At 53.8% G+C, this 16,429-nt stretch overlaps 4 protein-coding genes across 4 annotated transcripts; 2 read left to right on the top strand and 2 right to left on the bottom strand.

Moving 5' to 3' along the window:
• Positions 1-51: 51 nt before the first annotated feature.
• Positions 52-573, bottom strand: BZA05DRAFT_320688 (ankyrin repeat-containing domain protein; the record flags this gene model as incomplete). The annotated part of the gene is made up of 3 exons (XM_051480443.1): positions 52-108; positions 170-369; positions 474-573. Coding segments are annotated over 3 exons (357 nt in total), but the record flags the coding sequence as incomplete, so codon positions are not given.
• Positions 574-6,711: 6,138 nt separating this feature from the next.
• BZA05DRAFT_345318 (sterol-sensing domain of SREBP cleavage-activation-domain-containing protein) lies at positions 6,712-9,975 on the top strand (the record flags this gene model as incomplete). The annotated part of the gene is made up of 6 exons (XM_051481166.1): positions 6,712-7,038; positions 7,123-7,266; positions 7,325-7,395; positions 7,450-7,915; positions 7,980-9,192; positions 9,260-9,975. 6 exons carry the CDS (start codon positions 6,712-6,714, stop codon positions 9,973-9,975), a joined length of 2,937 nt encoding a protein of 978 aa, XP_051334463.1.
• Positions 9,976-10,277: 302 nt separating this feature from the next.
• BZA05DRAFT_439956 (uncharacterized protein) lies at positions 10,278-11,446 on the bottom strand. The gene is made up of 2 exons (XM_051486563.1): positions 11,304-11,446; positions 10,278-11,235 (listed from the first exon to the last, which is right to left on the bottom strand). Exons 1-2 carry the CDS (start codon positions 11,344-11,346, stop codon positions 10,337-10,339), a joined length of 942 nt encoding a protein of 313 aa, XP_051334462.1. The 5' UTR covers positions 11,347-11,446; the 3' UTR covers positions 10,278-10,336.
• Positions 11,447-13,206, top strand: BZA05DRAFT_414051 (translation protein SH3-like domain-containing protein). Its single transcript, XM_051485236.1, has 4 exons — positions 11,447-11,811; positions 11,909-12,731; positions 12,829-12,850; positions 12,952-13,206. Exons 1-4 carry the CDS (start codon positions 11,615-11,617, stop codon positions 13,026-13,028), a joined length of 1,119 nt encoding a protein of 372 aa, XP_051334461.1. The 5' UTR covers positions 11,447-11,614; the 3' UTR covers positions 13,029-13,206.
• Positions 13,207-16,429: the final 3,223 nt, after the last annotated feature.

Raw genomic sequence — 16,429 nt, 5'->3', positions numbered from 1 at the left:
GACGACAGGACGCCATTCTCTCCATCCGCGGCGGGGTGCAGGCATCTTCTCCCGCAGGTACGCTGCCACCAGCGGCAGCTGGCCATCGTCTTCTATCGATTCCGCCGCCTGTTTCGCACTCTTATCAGCCGCCCTCCCTCCCCCTCTCCCCTCGAGAAAGAAGACCCACAGTCAAACCCGCATGATTCCTATGCGCGACATCAGCGCCGAGCTCTTCGACGAGGCACCGCGCGGTCTCGACAGTCTCGGCGACGAACAGCGGCGTGTCCCCGTCGTCGTCAGAAAGGTTCACGTTCCCGCCGTGGCTGCGCACCAGTGACCGCAGGAGGGATACGTGGTTGTAGGACGCGGCGGCGTGGAGGGGCGTGTCTACACTCCGTTAGTTTGCGGTGGGGGATGTGGGGGGTGGTGGGGAGGTGGGGATGTGGGAGGGAGAGAATGGGGAGGTGGTGAGGTGGTGAGTGACAACTCACAGCCGTTCTCGTCTTTGCGGTTAACGATCGTGGGGTCCGCCGCGATGAATTGACCTACGCTCACTATGTCGCCGTCGGAGGCGGCGATCCAGATGTTTGCCGAGGGCATTGGGTGGTACTGTGGTAGGGTGCTGCGGGAGGTGGGATGGGAGGCGCGAGGCGGAGGCGTGCTTGAGCCTTGGTGGGGCGGATATTTTTTTAGGCTTACACTGAACTAGAAGTTGCCCCGCCATCTTCAGGGTAAATACTAGTAGTTACCGCGTGCGCCGTGCGCACGCTGCATAGGGTTTAGTTAGTGCGCTTGGAGCTTGGAACTTGGCTTCCGCCGCTAGTCACGAGTGATTCACTGTTGCAGTTAGCAATTGCAGTTGGCAGTTGGCGATTGACTGTTGCGCCGTCCACCGATGACATGCCCAACGATGCAGCCTCACAATGCCTATTCTAGGTCTGCCGACTGACTGAATTTTCGAAGTTCATCACTCAGTTAAGTACAATGCCCAATTTGTTCACCGAAACTCCAACCAGCAACCAGTGGTTAACCCAAGGGAATCACTCAGGAATCTGGGATCAACTGGCCTTAGATATTCACGCAATATGGTGCAGTTATGTTGAAGCTCCTCAACCAGCTCTGAGTGAGAGGTCGAAGGTGCGGCGACAAGTACCAGCGTTATGTCGCTATCACTCGGGTCTTGCTATTGCGGAGCCGGGTGTTAGAATAGCAGTATGGTAGTAGTGATCATCTCAGGCTTCAAAGATGATTTCCCTCATGCCTACCGTAGGTACCGTATCTGGAGGATGTTCACATCCTCCCACTCGATAGTTGACCACGATAACTAGAGTAAGCGAAGCGAGAGTCCCCGAGAGGAACGAAACCCCCAATTCAGTCCCTCCCGTCAATCGCACATAGGTAGGCGGTATTCACACCCGTAGATACAGAGCTTCACCTGCCCAACCCAAGCCCACTGTTGGAAGCGCAGACCACCGACCAACAAAGCCCCAGCCGCAGCTCATCCTGCCCTCTGGCGACGAACGTCTGAGGTTCGGCGTTCAGCGTTCTCCTCGCTTCGTTAGCTGGGCGCGGGAGATCTGCGCGTCCCGTGCCCACTACATAACCACTCTAGGGATGTGTAGGTAACTAAACAGGAAATCGGCGTGAGTGAGTGCCTCTCTAGAGACTCTCTCCTCCAGGCTCTATGGCCACTTCAATAGAGTATGGTAGAGTATACATCATCTGCACGGATTCGAGGGGGAGTTGCAGAGCCTTATGGGTAGGTGGGAAATGATTATGTACAATACACCACAACTATGCGCGGCGGGGGCGAGCATGTATCGTGTGTAATCAACTGGAAACCTCGAGCCTCCGGGGACGGGGACGAGGACGGAGACGAGGACTGCCGCGCACGTGGTGGGGGGAGGGGGGTTGCGGTAGTTACTTTACACGCCAGCCAGCTGGATCCAGACTTCGGAGGTTGTCCTAGAACGGGACCGCCTAGGTATTATCCCTAGGTTTACGGCACCCAAGCTGGTGGTACGCTACTCTCCACATTGCAAATTGTTCCACACTTATATACAGGCAGTGTAGGTCGGTTTCGGGATCTGGACGGATTACTCGCCGAGTAGTTGGTTATGGCGAAAGTCTGATTGGCTGGTTGAGATATTTCTCTCTTCACTGCAAACCGCTCCACTGCTCCACTGCAAACGGCAAACAGCCAGTCCAGAAAACACCGAAACGTACTGCCGACAAACATATCCGGAGGTATGATATGTAGGAAGTATGTACGCAACGGACGATGATGATCTAACGATCCATCGCAGAAGGCTTTGAGAGCTGTAGGATGGGCCCGGGATGCGTAGGCAAATAGAGTAAGTTGGTGAAGTGGGTGCTTTGGTAGGTATGATTTGGTAGGTATGAAGGTGTGTTATATAGCAGCGCACCAGCATCTGGGATTGTTACCGAACAGGCACCGTTGTTCCAACCCTACCTTTATACTCTCAAGAGGTTTAATACCTATAATGGCAGTCCCTGCGGGCCTGTACAGACGGTGCAGTATGTATGTGTGTATTGCCCATATATGATTGCCTTACCTACTGTAGATGGCCTTGAGGACATGGGTGGAAGGGCCCGGGGGAGGGGCGGGGCGGATACATGGCTATGCGATTACACCCCAGAGTACCGGTACCGTATGTACAGTGAGTACATGGCATCGCGCGCGGAGGTTCAAGGCCGTGCGGCGAATTCGAATCTCCGCCCGCACCGGTTAAGTAAGATCGAGTACCCGCGCAAGTACCCACCCAGGTAAGTATTTCTTACTTAGGCCCTGTTCGCGCACACCATTATCTCATTATGTGGATGTGCCAAGCCTTTAGCGCGACATAATGCTTTTAGCATTATGTCGATTCGGCGCACAGACTTCTGAACTAGACATTGCGACGCCACATCTACTGCAGGTGCTACATAGAAGCTAGCCAGTAAGAGTAGCGAGCGGAAGTGAACCATCATGTAATACGTGTCCTCAGCCTCAAATGCAATGGAAAAATGGCTGGGAGTCTCGCGGATTTACTCAGTCATTCCTACTTGGTGACTGGAGTCATTCCTGCTCGTTGACTAGAGTCATTTCTCCACTTACTAGAGTCATTCTTTCAATGACTGTAACTGTGTGAGTTGATTGACTCTTGCAATGCTTCCCGGATGACACTTGTAATAAAACCCATCGCTTCCATAGTCTTCAGCTTCCAGAAGTTCCAAATCCTGCCGAGGAATCAAGTTTCCTGCCGAGTCAGCAGTAAACACTTTTCCGATCTCTTCAATATTTTTTTTTGCTGTTCCAATTGTTGAATTATCGTGGTGATGGTAGTGGTTGAGGTTGAGGTTGGAGACTCCCCCCCTTTTTTTATTGTGGCGCAGCCCAACTTGACATAATGGGTGAGATATTGGGTTGTAGCGAACACTCAAATTATGAGTGGAAAAATGGTTTTCAAATTTATGTGGTAGCAGGATGAGATAATGGGTGCGCGAATAGGGCCTTACTCACTCTAGTGTAGTACTCAACTTACTCACATACATTGAACTGCACTGCACGGCACGGCGCACGCTCAACTACCGCCTCGTTTCGTCCGTCTGTCGGCTAACCCCTTCGGAGAACCCTACCTCCAGTACGTCGACATCAGCACTACTTGTTAACTATCACTCCCGTGAAGAAACCCCTACATAGATACAAACATACCTAGATCTCGGCCCAGCGGGCGGCTAATGGGACATATCGTAGGAGGAGGGGAGACGCAAGCGGCACTCGTATGTATGATTTTTATGATTTGTATGTTTGTACGCATCGTACCTACTTGGGCAGAGCAAGATAGGCAGCCCTAAGCACAGGACCGTACTGCTTACATAGATATAAACGGAGCTTTTGTGAGCGCCTTTACGATGCGTTTCCCCCCGGTGTGATTGATCCCGGCTGCGGAGTGGCTCAGTATGTAGTGTACTCTGAGGCTTGAGCAGACGGCATCTCATCGCTTCCGATGCCTGTCTCGCAGATGTTCCGGATCTTCTCGAATCTTGAGTGTTCTTCGTGAATCTGAGTGACCGACTATCTACCTGCATATTTTCCGTTTCGTCAGCCCTATCTACCGTACCATGAACCCGCTTTTTTCTCTCTTCCTTTCAGTTCGATCATACTTGAATCCAGCCCAACTACTTATCCAGACCATGACGGCGTACGATGCCCACATTCCCTCCGTTTCTATCCAACCCATCAAGCCGCGCAGCCCGATACCGGCTCCTCGCCGAGTACTAGCGCATGATTGCATCTTCCGCAGCTCCGAATAAGCGATGCTGCCCCTCCTCCCCCTGGGCCCTGGGGGGCTCAAGGGAAACCATGTCCTCGTCTCGTCTCGGGTTCCAGCTAGTCAGCATGTAGATATCTAGCTAACTAGCTGTGTCGGGCCGTCAGTTACTGCTGCTTGCTTCTGCTGCTGCAGGCGTGACACTGCTCGTGCATAAAGAAAGTGCCACGGACCTCTTTATACCCACCTACACCATGGTCCATCACCGAAAACTGAAAACTGAGAACCGAAAATTGAGAACCGAGAACCTACCTGGCCAGATGAGAGGATAGATAGGGGCCACTGTTTGTGTGCAATGTGATTTCTCGTCCTCACCGTTGAGGCCGGAGAGGATCTCTCGAGTCTCCAGGCCGCTTGTGTTCTCTCCTTCCGGCGGAAAGTGTTCGCCAAGTAACGTCGGGAAGATCAGCAACGTATGGATTTCCGTAGCAGTGGGACTGTGAGACAGCCCCGCCGCTATGTATCGGCAGTTGCAGACCGCTAACTATCCAACTATCGGCCAGCATCGGCATCCCTATCGAAATGCTGATCGGAGAAGCGGCGATGGAGAATCGATGGAGTACCGGTATGTACTTATGTTGCAGATATGTATGCACAGATGTGCGCACTCTTACAGTAGAGAAAGAGAGTTACTTGGTTACTTCACGGACATTCGTGAAAGGATGGTTGTCGTTGTTGTTGGGAACAGATAATGTTGGGATGCCTGCGATGCGGGAAGGGTGATGATGGTGATGATGCGCTGACAGGGTCTCACAAGTCATCAAGTCCCCCTTCCCCTTCCCCTTCTCCCTTCCCCCCTTCCCTTTTCTTCGGCATCTGCCGTCTGTATCTACATAAGAATACAATTCGTGTCGCGAATTGTGAATTCTTTTTTTCTCTTTCTTTCTTTCTGATGGCCAGGCCATGGATGGCTGGCACCGGGTAATTTATTTTAGAGTACCGATCGCTTGCCGCTCTTCGCCCCAAGTTGACCTGTCTGGTCTTGTCTGCCTGCTTGCTGCTTGCCTGCTGGCATGGCCGGAATTCTTGCCACCGCTTGGTAGGAGGTACTCTATTCTCGGTATCGCCTTTGCTCGTACTCGAAGAGTAGGAGGAGGAAGAGGAGGCGGCCGCCACCTATGAGGTTGAATCCCGTATAACTAGAACTGTGTCAATTCGCCTCCTCTCCCTCCCATCCCGCCCCCTCTGTGGGTCGGTCCTCCTTGTGATAACTATTCCCTCCGTTAATCGATCAAATTCAACATACTCTACATCCCTCCCTCTCCGTCCTTCCGCCGTGACACTTGGCCCCTCCAATTGCAACTGCCACTGCACTGCACTGAAACTTCAAATTCTCCTTCCACATACCGGGCCACCTCAACGCCAAAAAACCAACATAAGGCCAAGTCTCCGCTTGGGTTGACTGGCTCGGCCTCGAGTCCGCGAGTCCAAAGTGCCGAACTACATACCATACTCCTACCAACCTATAGCTTTGTTAACCCCCCAAGTGGCTCTCTAGAGTGCATAATCTGGTCAGCCCTCTCTGGGCCCCATCCCGTCGCCGCTGCCCTCCGACGCCGATCGTTCTGTGTGTCGCTGTCTTTCCTTGTGACCCCCCCTCCCACCCCCCGAATCGAAAAAAAAGTCCATATCCACCCCCGTAGATACATAACTCTCTACTCTACCTACCTACACCTCTTCCCGTGCTCTACAGTGCGAAGTAGTTACAGACCTACCTCCCCTGCAACGCCTCTCAAACCCGTCATTTTTCTTTTCCCTTCTCTCTCTACTTAAACCTAATGCCTCGAAACTCACCGTAAAAGTTCCATATGGTACGCGAAAAACGTCGTCGAACCGTCGCCCTTGGGCTCCGTAGCATTCGTTCCCTATCGCCACCCTCGAACCCTTTGAAAGCTGACTCGCTTGCGCTTCTCCGTAGTTTTGGACTCTGATTTCTCCTCTGAGGCACACGTCCCAGCCACCGCGACTTGCTGCCACATCGCCGCTGCGGATTCTCTTCGAAAAGCATGGCGCCAATATCTCGCGGCATCCCACTCTCTACATCGTTCTGTCGGTCACTCTGTCGGTCATTTTCTGCTATCCGTCGCTGTTTCTGTACTTCAATAGTGCTCCCGGTCCCTCTTCCGTCACCCATCATGTCTGGACGTCGGCAACGCCGTTCCTCTACCCTTCCGTGCCGCCGGATATAGGCATCAAGCAGGCATGGATCCAAGGCTCCTACATGGAGGCCTTGACGCACGATGTGTTGAAGGAGGGACTCAGGATCCAGCAGGCGCTGCTGCCGGATGCGGACTGTGCAGCGTTGCCGCGCCGGGAATACGAGAGCGACTACAACTACGACGACTTCGTCACGGGGATCCCCATCGTGGACGACGAAGAGCGGATACCCACCAGCATGTTCTTTCATTCGCCTCTGCTCTACTGGAACTGCTCGCTCGAGGCGGTCGAGAACGATCGCCGGATCCTCAAAACCGTGAACGATGGAATTGCGCTGCGATCGTCGGCTCAGATCACGCTCCGATGGGCCTCCGTCTTCGCCGGGAAACACTTTTCGCACCAGAAGCTTATTGCCGCCGATGCTTTGGTGATCAGCATGTTCTATCACCTCAACTCGACCGCCGGAGAAGAGTGGGACCGGCGAGCCGCAAAACTTATCCGCGAAGTAAAAGATCATGGAAGATACCGGGTTTACGGACAGGATTTCCAGAGCACGTTGTATGAGGTAGGAGGCTGAGCCCGAGAGGGAGGAGGGGGGAGGGTGGGGTGGGGGTGTCCGTGAACTTTCTTTGACGTTGATATATGATAGTTCCGATTCCAACCCATCTCGATAATCGAAATGCTCTCTCTATCCGGGTGTTACTTGGCTGCAGCCGTATACTTGGCCGTGTCTTTGCGCCGGTTGAGGGCTGTGAAGTCTCGAATCGGTCTGGTCATCACAGCTCTCACTCAGGTATGGCTGGTCCTGCGGATCCCCCCCAATATTCCAGTCTCTGACGGGAGCGCTTCAGATTTGCACATCGATCATGTCGAGCTTCACAATTCTGGCGATGCTCAAAGTCCCGGTTTCACATGTTCCCAGGTAAGCTCGGATTTGGTGCCCGGGGAAGCTACGTGGCGCTGACGGAATACACAGGGAGGTATTTCCGTTCATAGTAATCGTGATTGGGCTGGAGAATATGTTCCGTCTAATCAATGCGGTACTCGCGACTCCGGCGGAGCAACCTTCGACCAAGAGGATATCCAGCGCTCTAGGAGAGGTCGGCTTCCTTTCGTTCGTCGCTGTGGCTACTGATGTTGGCTTCCTGTCCCTTATCGCTGTGATTTCGGTACCTGCCGTCCGAGAGTTTTGTGCATTCGCCGGTATTGCTTTGATAATGGACTTCGTTTGGCACAATACCTTTTTCCTTGCGGTCCTGAGTGTCGACGTGCAGCGTATGGAGCTGCAGGACTCGCTGGATAGATTGATGAGCCTGAACTCCAACGAAGACAACAATGACTTCCAAGGGCTCGACAAGACCGATCGGAATCCAAGCCCTGTCGCGGATTTCTTGTTTAGGGGCGGGTCGCCATTGAGCACCCGGATTGCTGGGTCAGCCATTGTAAGTAAAGCTTTTGGTATCCCAGACCCCCGTCCAGACTTTTGTTTTTCTCACAATTCGGTAGATGATTTGTTTCGCGGTGGCCTTGAACATTCATTTCCTCGACAACCAACACCCATTGGTATCGCTAATGATGTTTATCGACATGCTACGACATCCCAACAGGTTCTCTCAGTGTAACGTCACCCATGACATGCCGCTCAACGTCGCAAGGACCCCGACCGCATGGCTCAGCAAACAGGATGAATACACAGGGATGGAGCTTATACGAGCCGCCAAACACATGCGAGCGGCTATGCCCGACGCCTTCAGAATCATAGCAAAGGCATACAGCCCAATATTCTTCGAATTGGCAGGTTCCGATCGTGCTCAGACGCCAGATAAGATGCCTAACATCATCAGCACCATAGACATCGATGTCCTCAAGGAACACCTGGTCCTCTTTGGATTGACTTTGCTCGTCGTGGTGACCGGTGTCACTCTGCTGATGAACCATTTCCTGTCAAGGGAGCTGCCAGAGGAAGCCGTAGTGCCCAAGGAGAACGAGGGATCGCTGCTGAAATGCCGAACTCTGATCGAGGGCCATTCGCTCGATGTGGCTGTACTTGCGGCCTCGCCTCGCGGCATACTGGTGTCTGTTGGTCTGGATAGGCGGATCGTTGTGTGGAAGCTCAAGGGGAATCAACAACCGTGCTTGAAGGATGTCATCCGGCCGACTTGCGCGGAACACGTCTTGTGGCCGATCATCGGTGTTGCGCTCGATGAGAAGGGAGAGTGGCTAGCGATTGCGCCCAAATGCGGGAAAGTCTCGTTCTACCAAGTTGAGAAGTCGACTCTCTATCGATCGCTGGACGTGGATCTGCAAGGCCATCAGCCTAGCGCCTTCTTCTTCGCGCCCCGGAATCTCAACGATGAGCAAAACCACGGACCGCGGCTTGTCGTTTTGCGGAGCGATGGCTGCTTGTTCGAGGTCTACGTCAAGACCAAGGAGATTGTCCGGCATCAAATCTGTGAAGGAGTTGTGGTTTCATCATCTCATGGAGTCTTTACTCCGAGATTGCCGCTCAGGATTGTTACTGCATGTCAGAGGGGACGCATATTTGTCACGGCAAAGTCGCAAGGGGACTGGTATACCGAGCAGTTGGACCTCATGTCTCCGCCGTTTACATCGCCCTCTATGGAGCCCGGTGAGCCATGCACCATATTGCCTCTCTCGTCGCTGGGAATGGTGATCAGCTCCCGGTCCTGCAATGTTGAGCTGGTGGATATCCTTTCTGGTAAGTTGACTTGTTTTTCTCCTCTCCCGTTTCTTTAAGTCTAGTCTCTAATGTTGACATTCAATAGGCGGCATCATTCGCTCCTTTCAAACCGGTCAGTTCAAGCCTGGCTCCCTCAGGGCGTTTCACGCAAAACAGCGCACGTGCCTCTACTGCGGATGTCCCTCTGTCCTCTCTTTCTCCATTGCATACAGCGAACGGGAATCAGGCATGTTCATGATGCACACGTTTACGTCTTCTCGGGGGAAAATGCGAGACATCTGCCTCCGAGCCGAACGCGATCGACGAGAACGCAAATGCACCGGTTTCGAAAGCGTAATAGAGACTACCCATTGGCTCGACAATGTCGAAGGCTGGGAACCCACCTCGTTGAACATGGTTGCCGGTGTTCGTCGTCGCGAGGTGCCCCTGGACGACCAAAGCTCGGATGATTACGAGTCGCCGACGCACTGCGGATCCAGTTTGAGGCGGCGGAAGCAGCTGGAGAAGAAGAATCTGCGGTGTGACGACGAGGAGGATGAGTGGGAGGCCTGGACTATGGACTCTTGCGGTGTCGTCACTTCGTATCCATTGCACGACAGTACGGATCCGGACAGCCGTGGTGACGGGTTGCTCGTCAGCCGGGCCGGGCCAGTAACAAAATTGGGGCAGCGGAGTGTGGCCGTGGGATTCGGAAACAACATCAAGCTGCTGCTGCTTGGCATGGAGCGGTACGAGGACGAAGATGGCGGAGACCCATATCATGATATCGCGCGAAGACCAAAGGGGCATCGGTTGCGATGAGGGGATCGAGGTGATACCTGTAGAATTTGTTTTACGGTTTTTTTTCTCTCCTCTTCTGTTTTGGAATTTTGAGCATGGATACTAGTAGATATTGTTGACGGTCTTTTTTCGTTTCGGGTTGGGTGTTTTTTTGCAGTTTGTTCGGTTTCCATCTTCATTTGGGGGCGGACGGGTGGGGAGGCCGGTCTGGAGTTTCAGGTGTTGGATCTTTTTTGTATCGTTCTGAGTATTATCATCTCAGCATCGACATTTTTGGAATATTTTGAGCGTAGCAAACCGTCACGGACCACAGCAATAGTACACCGCTGTTTACGTCGGGATTCGATTACAGTGATACGTTGTGATGGCCATCTCAATTCTTTCAAGTATCAATACCATGCATGTCCTTCATGCTCTTCCACTCCTGCTCGAGCCCCTTGAGTCGCTGCTCCATCTGCCTGGCGATCTGGTTCTTCTTCTCGTTCCTCCTCTTTACCCGTCCAGTCCGCAGTTTCTCGTGGTACTGTATCGTCTCGGTATCGATAACCGACTGGAACCGCTCGGTGATGGCATACGACCTCCTCTCGGAAGCATGCATCCAATCCTGATGGGTGACCCGATACAGCTCCGCGCCATCCATCCAAGTGGCATCATCGCCGGGTATCCAGCGCACCAGACCCGCGCGCGCCAACTGCTCATCCCACATATCCTCCATCTCGGCGTAGTACATGACATTGTCGCGGACATGCGCCATGACATCCCAATGCCGGACCTTCCTCTTGACCTTCTGGTTGATGATGCTAGACACCCACATGGGGATCTTCCTCCCGGGGCGCTTCAGCACGGGCAGGCCATTGGTACATCCCATGCGCGGCGGGCGCGCCCGCACCACCGCCGACCGCACCGCCTTCTCGCGCGGCGTCAGCGTCAGCGCTAGCATCTTCTTCTTGCGCGTCGGCGTGAGCTGGTTCGGCGGCTGCGGCGGTGTGTGTACAGGCCAGGGAGGGCGGGTCGTAGCCAAGACCCGCGCCTTGCGCGAGGCGAGGAGGGCGGCCAGCGCGGTGGTCACCGAGGTCAGCGCTGAGCCGTCAGATTGGCATGCCCGCCGCAGAAGTGACTCGTATTCGTACCCCGCCTCGAGTGCTTTGCGTTGTGGACGCCCTTGTAACGCCCGCGATTTGCGGAATTGCCGCCGGATTTGCGATGTCGCGCTGCGTCTTAGTTGTGGCTCTATGGGTAGGTGCACGCTGTGCGTGAGCAGCGCTTTGTAGAGTGCACGGCCTGGGGAATGATGTCAGCGGGGATGGAGGAGGGAGGGAGAGGGAGGGAGAGGGCGTGGGGTGAGTTACATGCATGTTTGTGTGCTTCCTGACTGTACTTCTTGAACCACATAGCATCTCGCTCGACGCTCTGAAGTCGTTGGGTTGGGTTCCTTCTGTGATTTTGGCGTTGTGCTAGGCACTTCGTTATTGCCCCACTAACTAAATTCCGACCCGCAGTTGGTTGTCCCGCCGCCGCCGCCGTAGTGACAACCGGGTAATCACGCCTCCAATTAAAATCGTGGTGGGCGGCTCGTGCCTGCGGGTTTTCCCTCCGAACGTATTGTACAGCTCTGATTCCAGCTTCCCCGTCTTCGACGCCCGTAGCAGCAGCAGTCGCCATGATGTTAGCACGGCCTCTATCGAGGCTCTTCGCGCGGCCACCCATCGGCGCCACCCCGTCGATCCTTCGCGCACAACCATCGAGATTCCTAGCTACCGAAACTGTCTCCAGCTCCGCCGCTCCGATGGAGTTGCCGGCCATGGTGGCGTCGTCGTTCACTCCTCCGCCAGCCCGTGAGGAGCGGGGTTTTGCCATGTGAGCACGCCAGATGGGCGGATTGGGGGAGAGAGAGGACCGATGGGGGGCGTGAGGCATGGGACTTGTTCAATGGATGGCTGACGCATCCTGCCAGGAAACGCTACAAGCCGCGCACTCCCGGAGTCCGACATTTGGTGCGCACGATCAACGAGCACCTATGGAAGGGCGGGCCATTCAAGGCGCTCACGATCGCCAAGAAGGGGCACGGCAAGGGAGGGCGTAATCACACTGGCCGCATCACCGTGCGACACCACGGAGGAGGCCACAAGCGGCGGATCCGCACCGTCGACTTCTTCCGAGTCGAGCCGGGCCCGCACCGAGTCGACCGCATTGAGCGGGACCCGGGGCGCAGCGGCCACATCGCGCTCGTCACTAACGAGGCCACCCAGAAGAAGAGCTATATCCTCGCGGCTGATGGACTGCGCGCTGGTGATGTCGTCCAGTCCTACAGATCCGGCATTCCGAACGATCTCCTCGCGAGCATGGGCGGTGTCGTCGATCCCGGTATGCTCGCCGCGAAGACCGCCTGGAGAGGAAACTGCCTGCCCCTGCACATGATCCCGATCGGAACGCTCATCCACGCGGTGGGCTCGGGGTCCAAGGGCCATGCCGTGTTCTGTCGCTCCGCGGGTACCTATGCTACCGTCATCGCCCGCGACGAGAAGACGGACTGTGTGGTTATCCGGCTACAGAGTGGTGAGGTACGACGGGTGAAGAAGGATGCGGCCGCGACCGTCGGGGTCGTCAGCAATCCCACATGGCAGCACAGGCAGTTGGGTAAGGCCGGTAGAAGCCGTTGGTTGAACATCCGGCCCACTGTCCGTGGTCTGGCCATGAACGCTTCCGACCATCCTCACGGAGGAGGTCGTGGTAAGAGTAAGGGTAACCGCCACCCTGTCAGTCCGTGGGGTATTCCGGTACGTAACACCATCCCGTTCGATTTGCCGGCGGCGGCGATCTCGCAGCCGCCACATGGCACGCACGTAAAGAATGTGTCTAACCATCAGATTACAGACCAAGTCCGGTTACAAGACAAGTGAGTCCTCCCTCGACATTTCCAGCCACCACCATCCTCATCATCATCATCATCCACATTTTCCCCCACTCCATTCCGTAACAGCTCTAACCCTGTGACAGGATCGGTCGGCAAGCCAAACAAGTGGGTAGTGGTGCCGCGGGTACGCAACCAAGGAAAGAGACGGGCGAAGTCGTAGACGAAGCAGCTTCGAGAATGTGCCGTATTAAAAGAGTGGGGGAGCGAGTTCTGTTCTGGATGTACTCTACTTTACTCTTATAAAACCATTTGAAGCTGGGCAGTGGATGGGGATTATAGATCGTCTGGGCGGTTTGCTGCTTGCTATATCAACCGTTGAGGCTCGTTTCTTTAGTGTGAGATGGCATGATCAGAGGATCAAGTGCTCGCCGTGGTATCGATTCATGCATGGCGCAGATTCTGCGGCCAAAACTGAGCAACGGCGTCGAGATCGGATAAACCGAGTGATCGTACGTGCACAAAGCTATCGTCGAAGGGCGCAATACCTACAGCAGACAGTGCTGCATAAGATGCTTTGACGCACAGCCCAAGAATTTTTCTAGCAACTATCGGTCAGACAATTTACTGGGCAGACGGCCGAGAAGTGCCGAGTGATAGCTGTGGCATTCAATACCTAACATTTGCCGATATTCTTCTTGATACAATACAGCTCACCCGAGCAAGCAATCCAAGTCCCGCCCACCAGAGCTTCTGTGTACTCCGATCATCCAACTACCAATGGAACTAATATTGCATTCACATTCATCCCCGGAACGTGTTGGGCTCTTTCATCAGTATCAGCTCTATCACTCATGCAGCATGCTTCCCTTACCCTTACCGGTCCAATCGGAACATCCTATGTACATAAGAAGAGGAAGCACGCCGGAGAGAAAGACGGAGGTGAGGCTATCAAGAAGAGCAAATATGTAGCAACAAGTCGCTTCTTGATCGTCTTCGCGCGGCTTCTGGTGAAACGATCAAGACCGCGCCGATCTCGCTCAGGAGCTAGGGGGACAATCATCGGCCCAGTGCTGAGTCTACATATGACGTTCTTGGAACGGATTCGACTCCCGCGTGGTCATTCGGTGAACTCCCTCGAATTGTGCGCTCTACAAGGTAGGTACTATATTCTCATCCCGGAACTTTCGGCGATCGGTACCTTATTCCTGTGCTGTGCCGCCGTGCGGTCACAGTGCTCGGTCCTGCTCAGCTACTCTATATACATGCCAGTACCCAACCCGCACGACTAATTCACAACCGCGCATCTAACTAGCGACGTAGCCGCGTAACCATGCCGAATCCGTGCGCACCGGCAGTTAGGCCGGCCTGTGGATTATCGGTCGGGCCGAATGGTGAGCGACTACTGCCTGGTATGCAATATCAGTAGCTGCAGCCTTTCACTCGAGAATACCACACAATATACTTGTTAAACTTCTTCCATAGTACCTGGGTAGGTATTTCTAACCCCCACCGAACGTCGAACATCGAACATCGAAGGCTGAGTGATCCTTTATGACGCCAGTCTTCTATCGCCCACCAGGTAGGTAGGCAGGTATGGAGTGTTCTTGCATCAATTCTTATCCGTCGGATTGAAGGCGACTATTCAAGTACACAAATATATACAGGACAAACACTAGGTACTCGAGCCCACTGCCCATCGCTCACTACCATAAGCTCCCGCGGAGAGAATCCAGGCGTATATTGCTCCGATGATGGTTCAACATGGGTTCCCCCAACCCAGCCAACCTAGTCCAGAGCGCAACAATTGACAGGCTACATCTACTCGGCCGTCGAAAGTGGCGCCAACAGACGCCGTATACTCTACCTACACCGGAGTACATAGTACCTAGCCGGTCGGATCCGGCCCACCCATCACCGTCACCAGGTATTCTATGTATGAGTAAATGCTGCGCTGATTCTTACGCGCGAGAACGTGGACCCCTCCTAGGGCTGAGGGGGTGCGTGGGTACTTAGGTGGGTAGGTTTTTCCGCCCTTTGGTCCGGTCCGGTGAACTGTAGGTACGGTATGTGCTTAGGTACGTTATGCGCGCACCGCGTCTGCGCCTACCTATGTGTATGATACCTGGTAACTACGGTAATCGTCTTATGCCCGTGCTCTTTCAAGGTACATATCCGACGCTTCTCTGACTGATTGATCGACTTGGTGCGTATGTATGGTTGTATGTATGTCTGTATGGACCGATGGATGTGTGTATGGTTGTATGTATGTCTGTATGGTTGTATGTATGTCTGTATGGTTGTATGTATGTCTGTATGGTTGTATGTATGTCTGTATGGTTGTATGTATGTCTGTATGGTTGTATGTATGCCTGTATGGTTGTATGTATGTCTGTATGGTTGTGTGTATGTCTGTATGGACCGATGGATGTGTGTATGTATAGTACTGTAAATATTCGCATTCGTATTCGCATTCCATGATTTTCCAACCCACAGCACAGCACAGCACCGCATCTAGGATTCTAGATAGGTACATGTGCTCTCACAACCAACGTCGCCGCCGATTGCTGTCGCTGGTCTGTACTTGCCTGACGCAAACACTGTTGCGATGCTGCGATCGTGAGCGCGGTTCGAGTAACTACTTAGGTACGGTAGGTCGGTATGTACCTAGGTAGGAAGTATGTAGGTAAGAAGATGTAGGTAACCTGTCGGGTCCCGGTGGCGTTATATATACTTTGTGTTTTTGGGGGAGGGTCTGCCCAATGCCAGTGGGGGCGGAGTGAGGTATATCATACATACATCTCTAGTAACGCTACATGCGGCGACAGCGACGGCGACGACGGCGACGATGACGCAATAGAGATGTGGAATCGGGAAAAGGTTCTATACCGTATACCTGAGCTGCGGTGTGTGTACTGTGTCGTGTTGTGTTGGACCTATCGTGTTGTGTTGTGTTGTGTTTTGTGCTCCGGGCCGCCCGCACCCCACCCCCCACGCCCTCGCCCCACACACCGGGACGAGTGAGCGAGTGAGCGCGGATGAGCGCGGATGCGAAGACGGAAGTCCTGGACTCCTGGACAGCCGGGTTCACCAACCATCAACTCAACACTCGACAGAGCCCCGCATGTCCCACCCCAAAACTCAGTTACCTAGGATACCGGTAACTAGCATACATACCTACTTACCTACATGCATCATACGCCATTGTCTCGGAATGTTTATTTCTGGAAGGGTTAGAACTTACCTAGTTGACTGTTAGTTGTGTATGTAGGCATCATGGGAAATCGAGATCCATGTCTCGGAGTCGGATCCGATCGTGTTTGGCCACCTAGGTAGACAACCAAGTACCGGTACTCTAGAGTAGGTATGATACTGCCTAGTATGATGTGTGTGATAGCTCGATTGAATCGCAGGAGTTCAAACAGTGGATCTACATATCATATCATACTAGCAGGTGCTTAGGTGAAGCACGAGTGAGATCCAGGAGGAATCCAGGAGGGATGATGCCTCGAGAATCGTCTGCGGACTCCGGCAAAGGGTTTGACTGGGTCCTTGCTGGCAGAGGCTCTCTACATACATGATGTAGAGTACTTTACAGCGAGTGTAGGGCGGGCTTCTCCTGGT

Source organism: Tricharina praecox (genome assembly GCF_024521635.1).
Source record: "Tricharina praecox strain CBS 144465 chromosome Unknown BZA05scaffold_77, whole genome shotgun sequence".
Classification (NCBI taxonomy): Eukaryota; Fungi; Ascomycota; class Pezizomycetes; order Pezizales; family Pyronemataceae; genus Tricharina; species Tricharina praecox.
The sequence above is the reverse complement of the archived record's forward strand: the minus strand, read 5'-3'. Positions and strand labels throughout refer to the sequence as shown.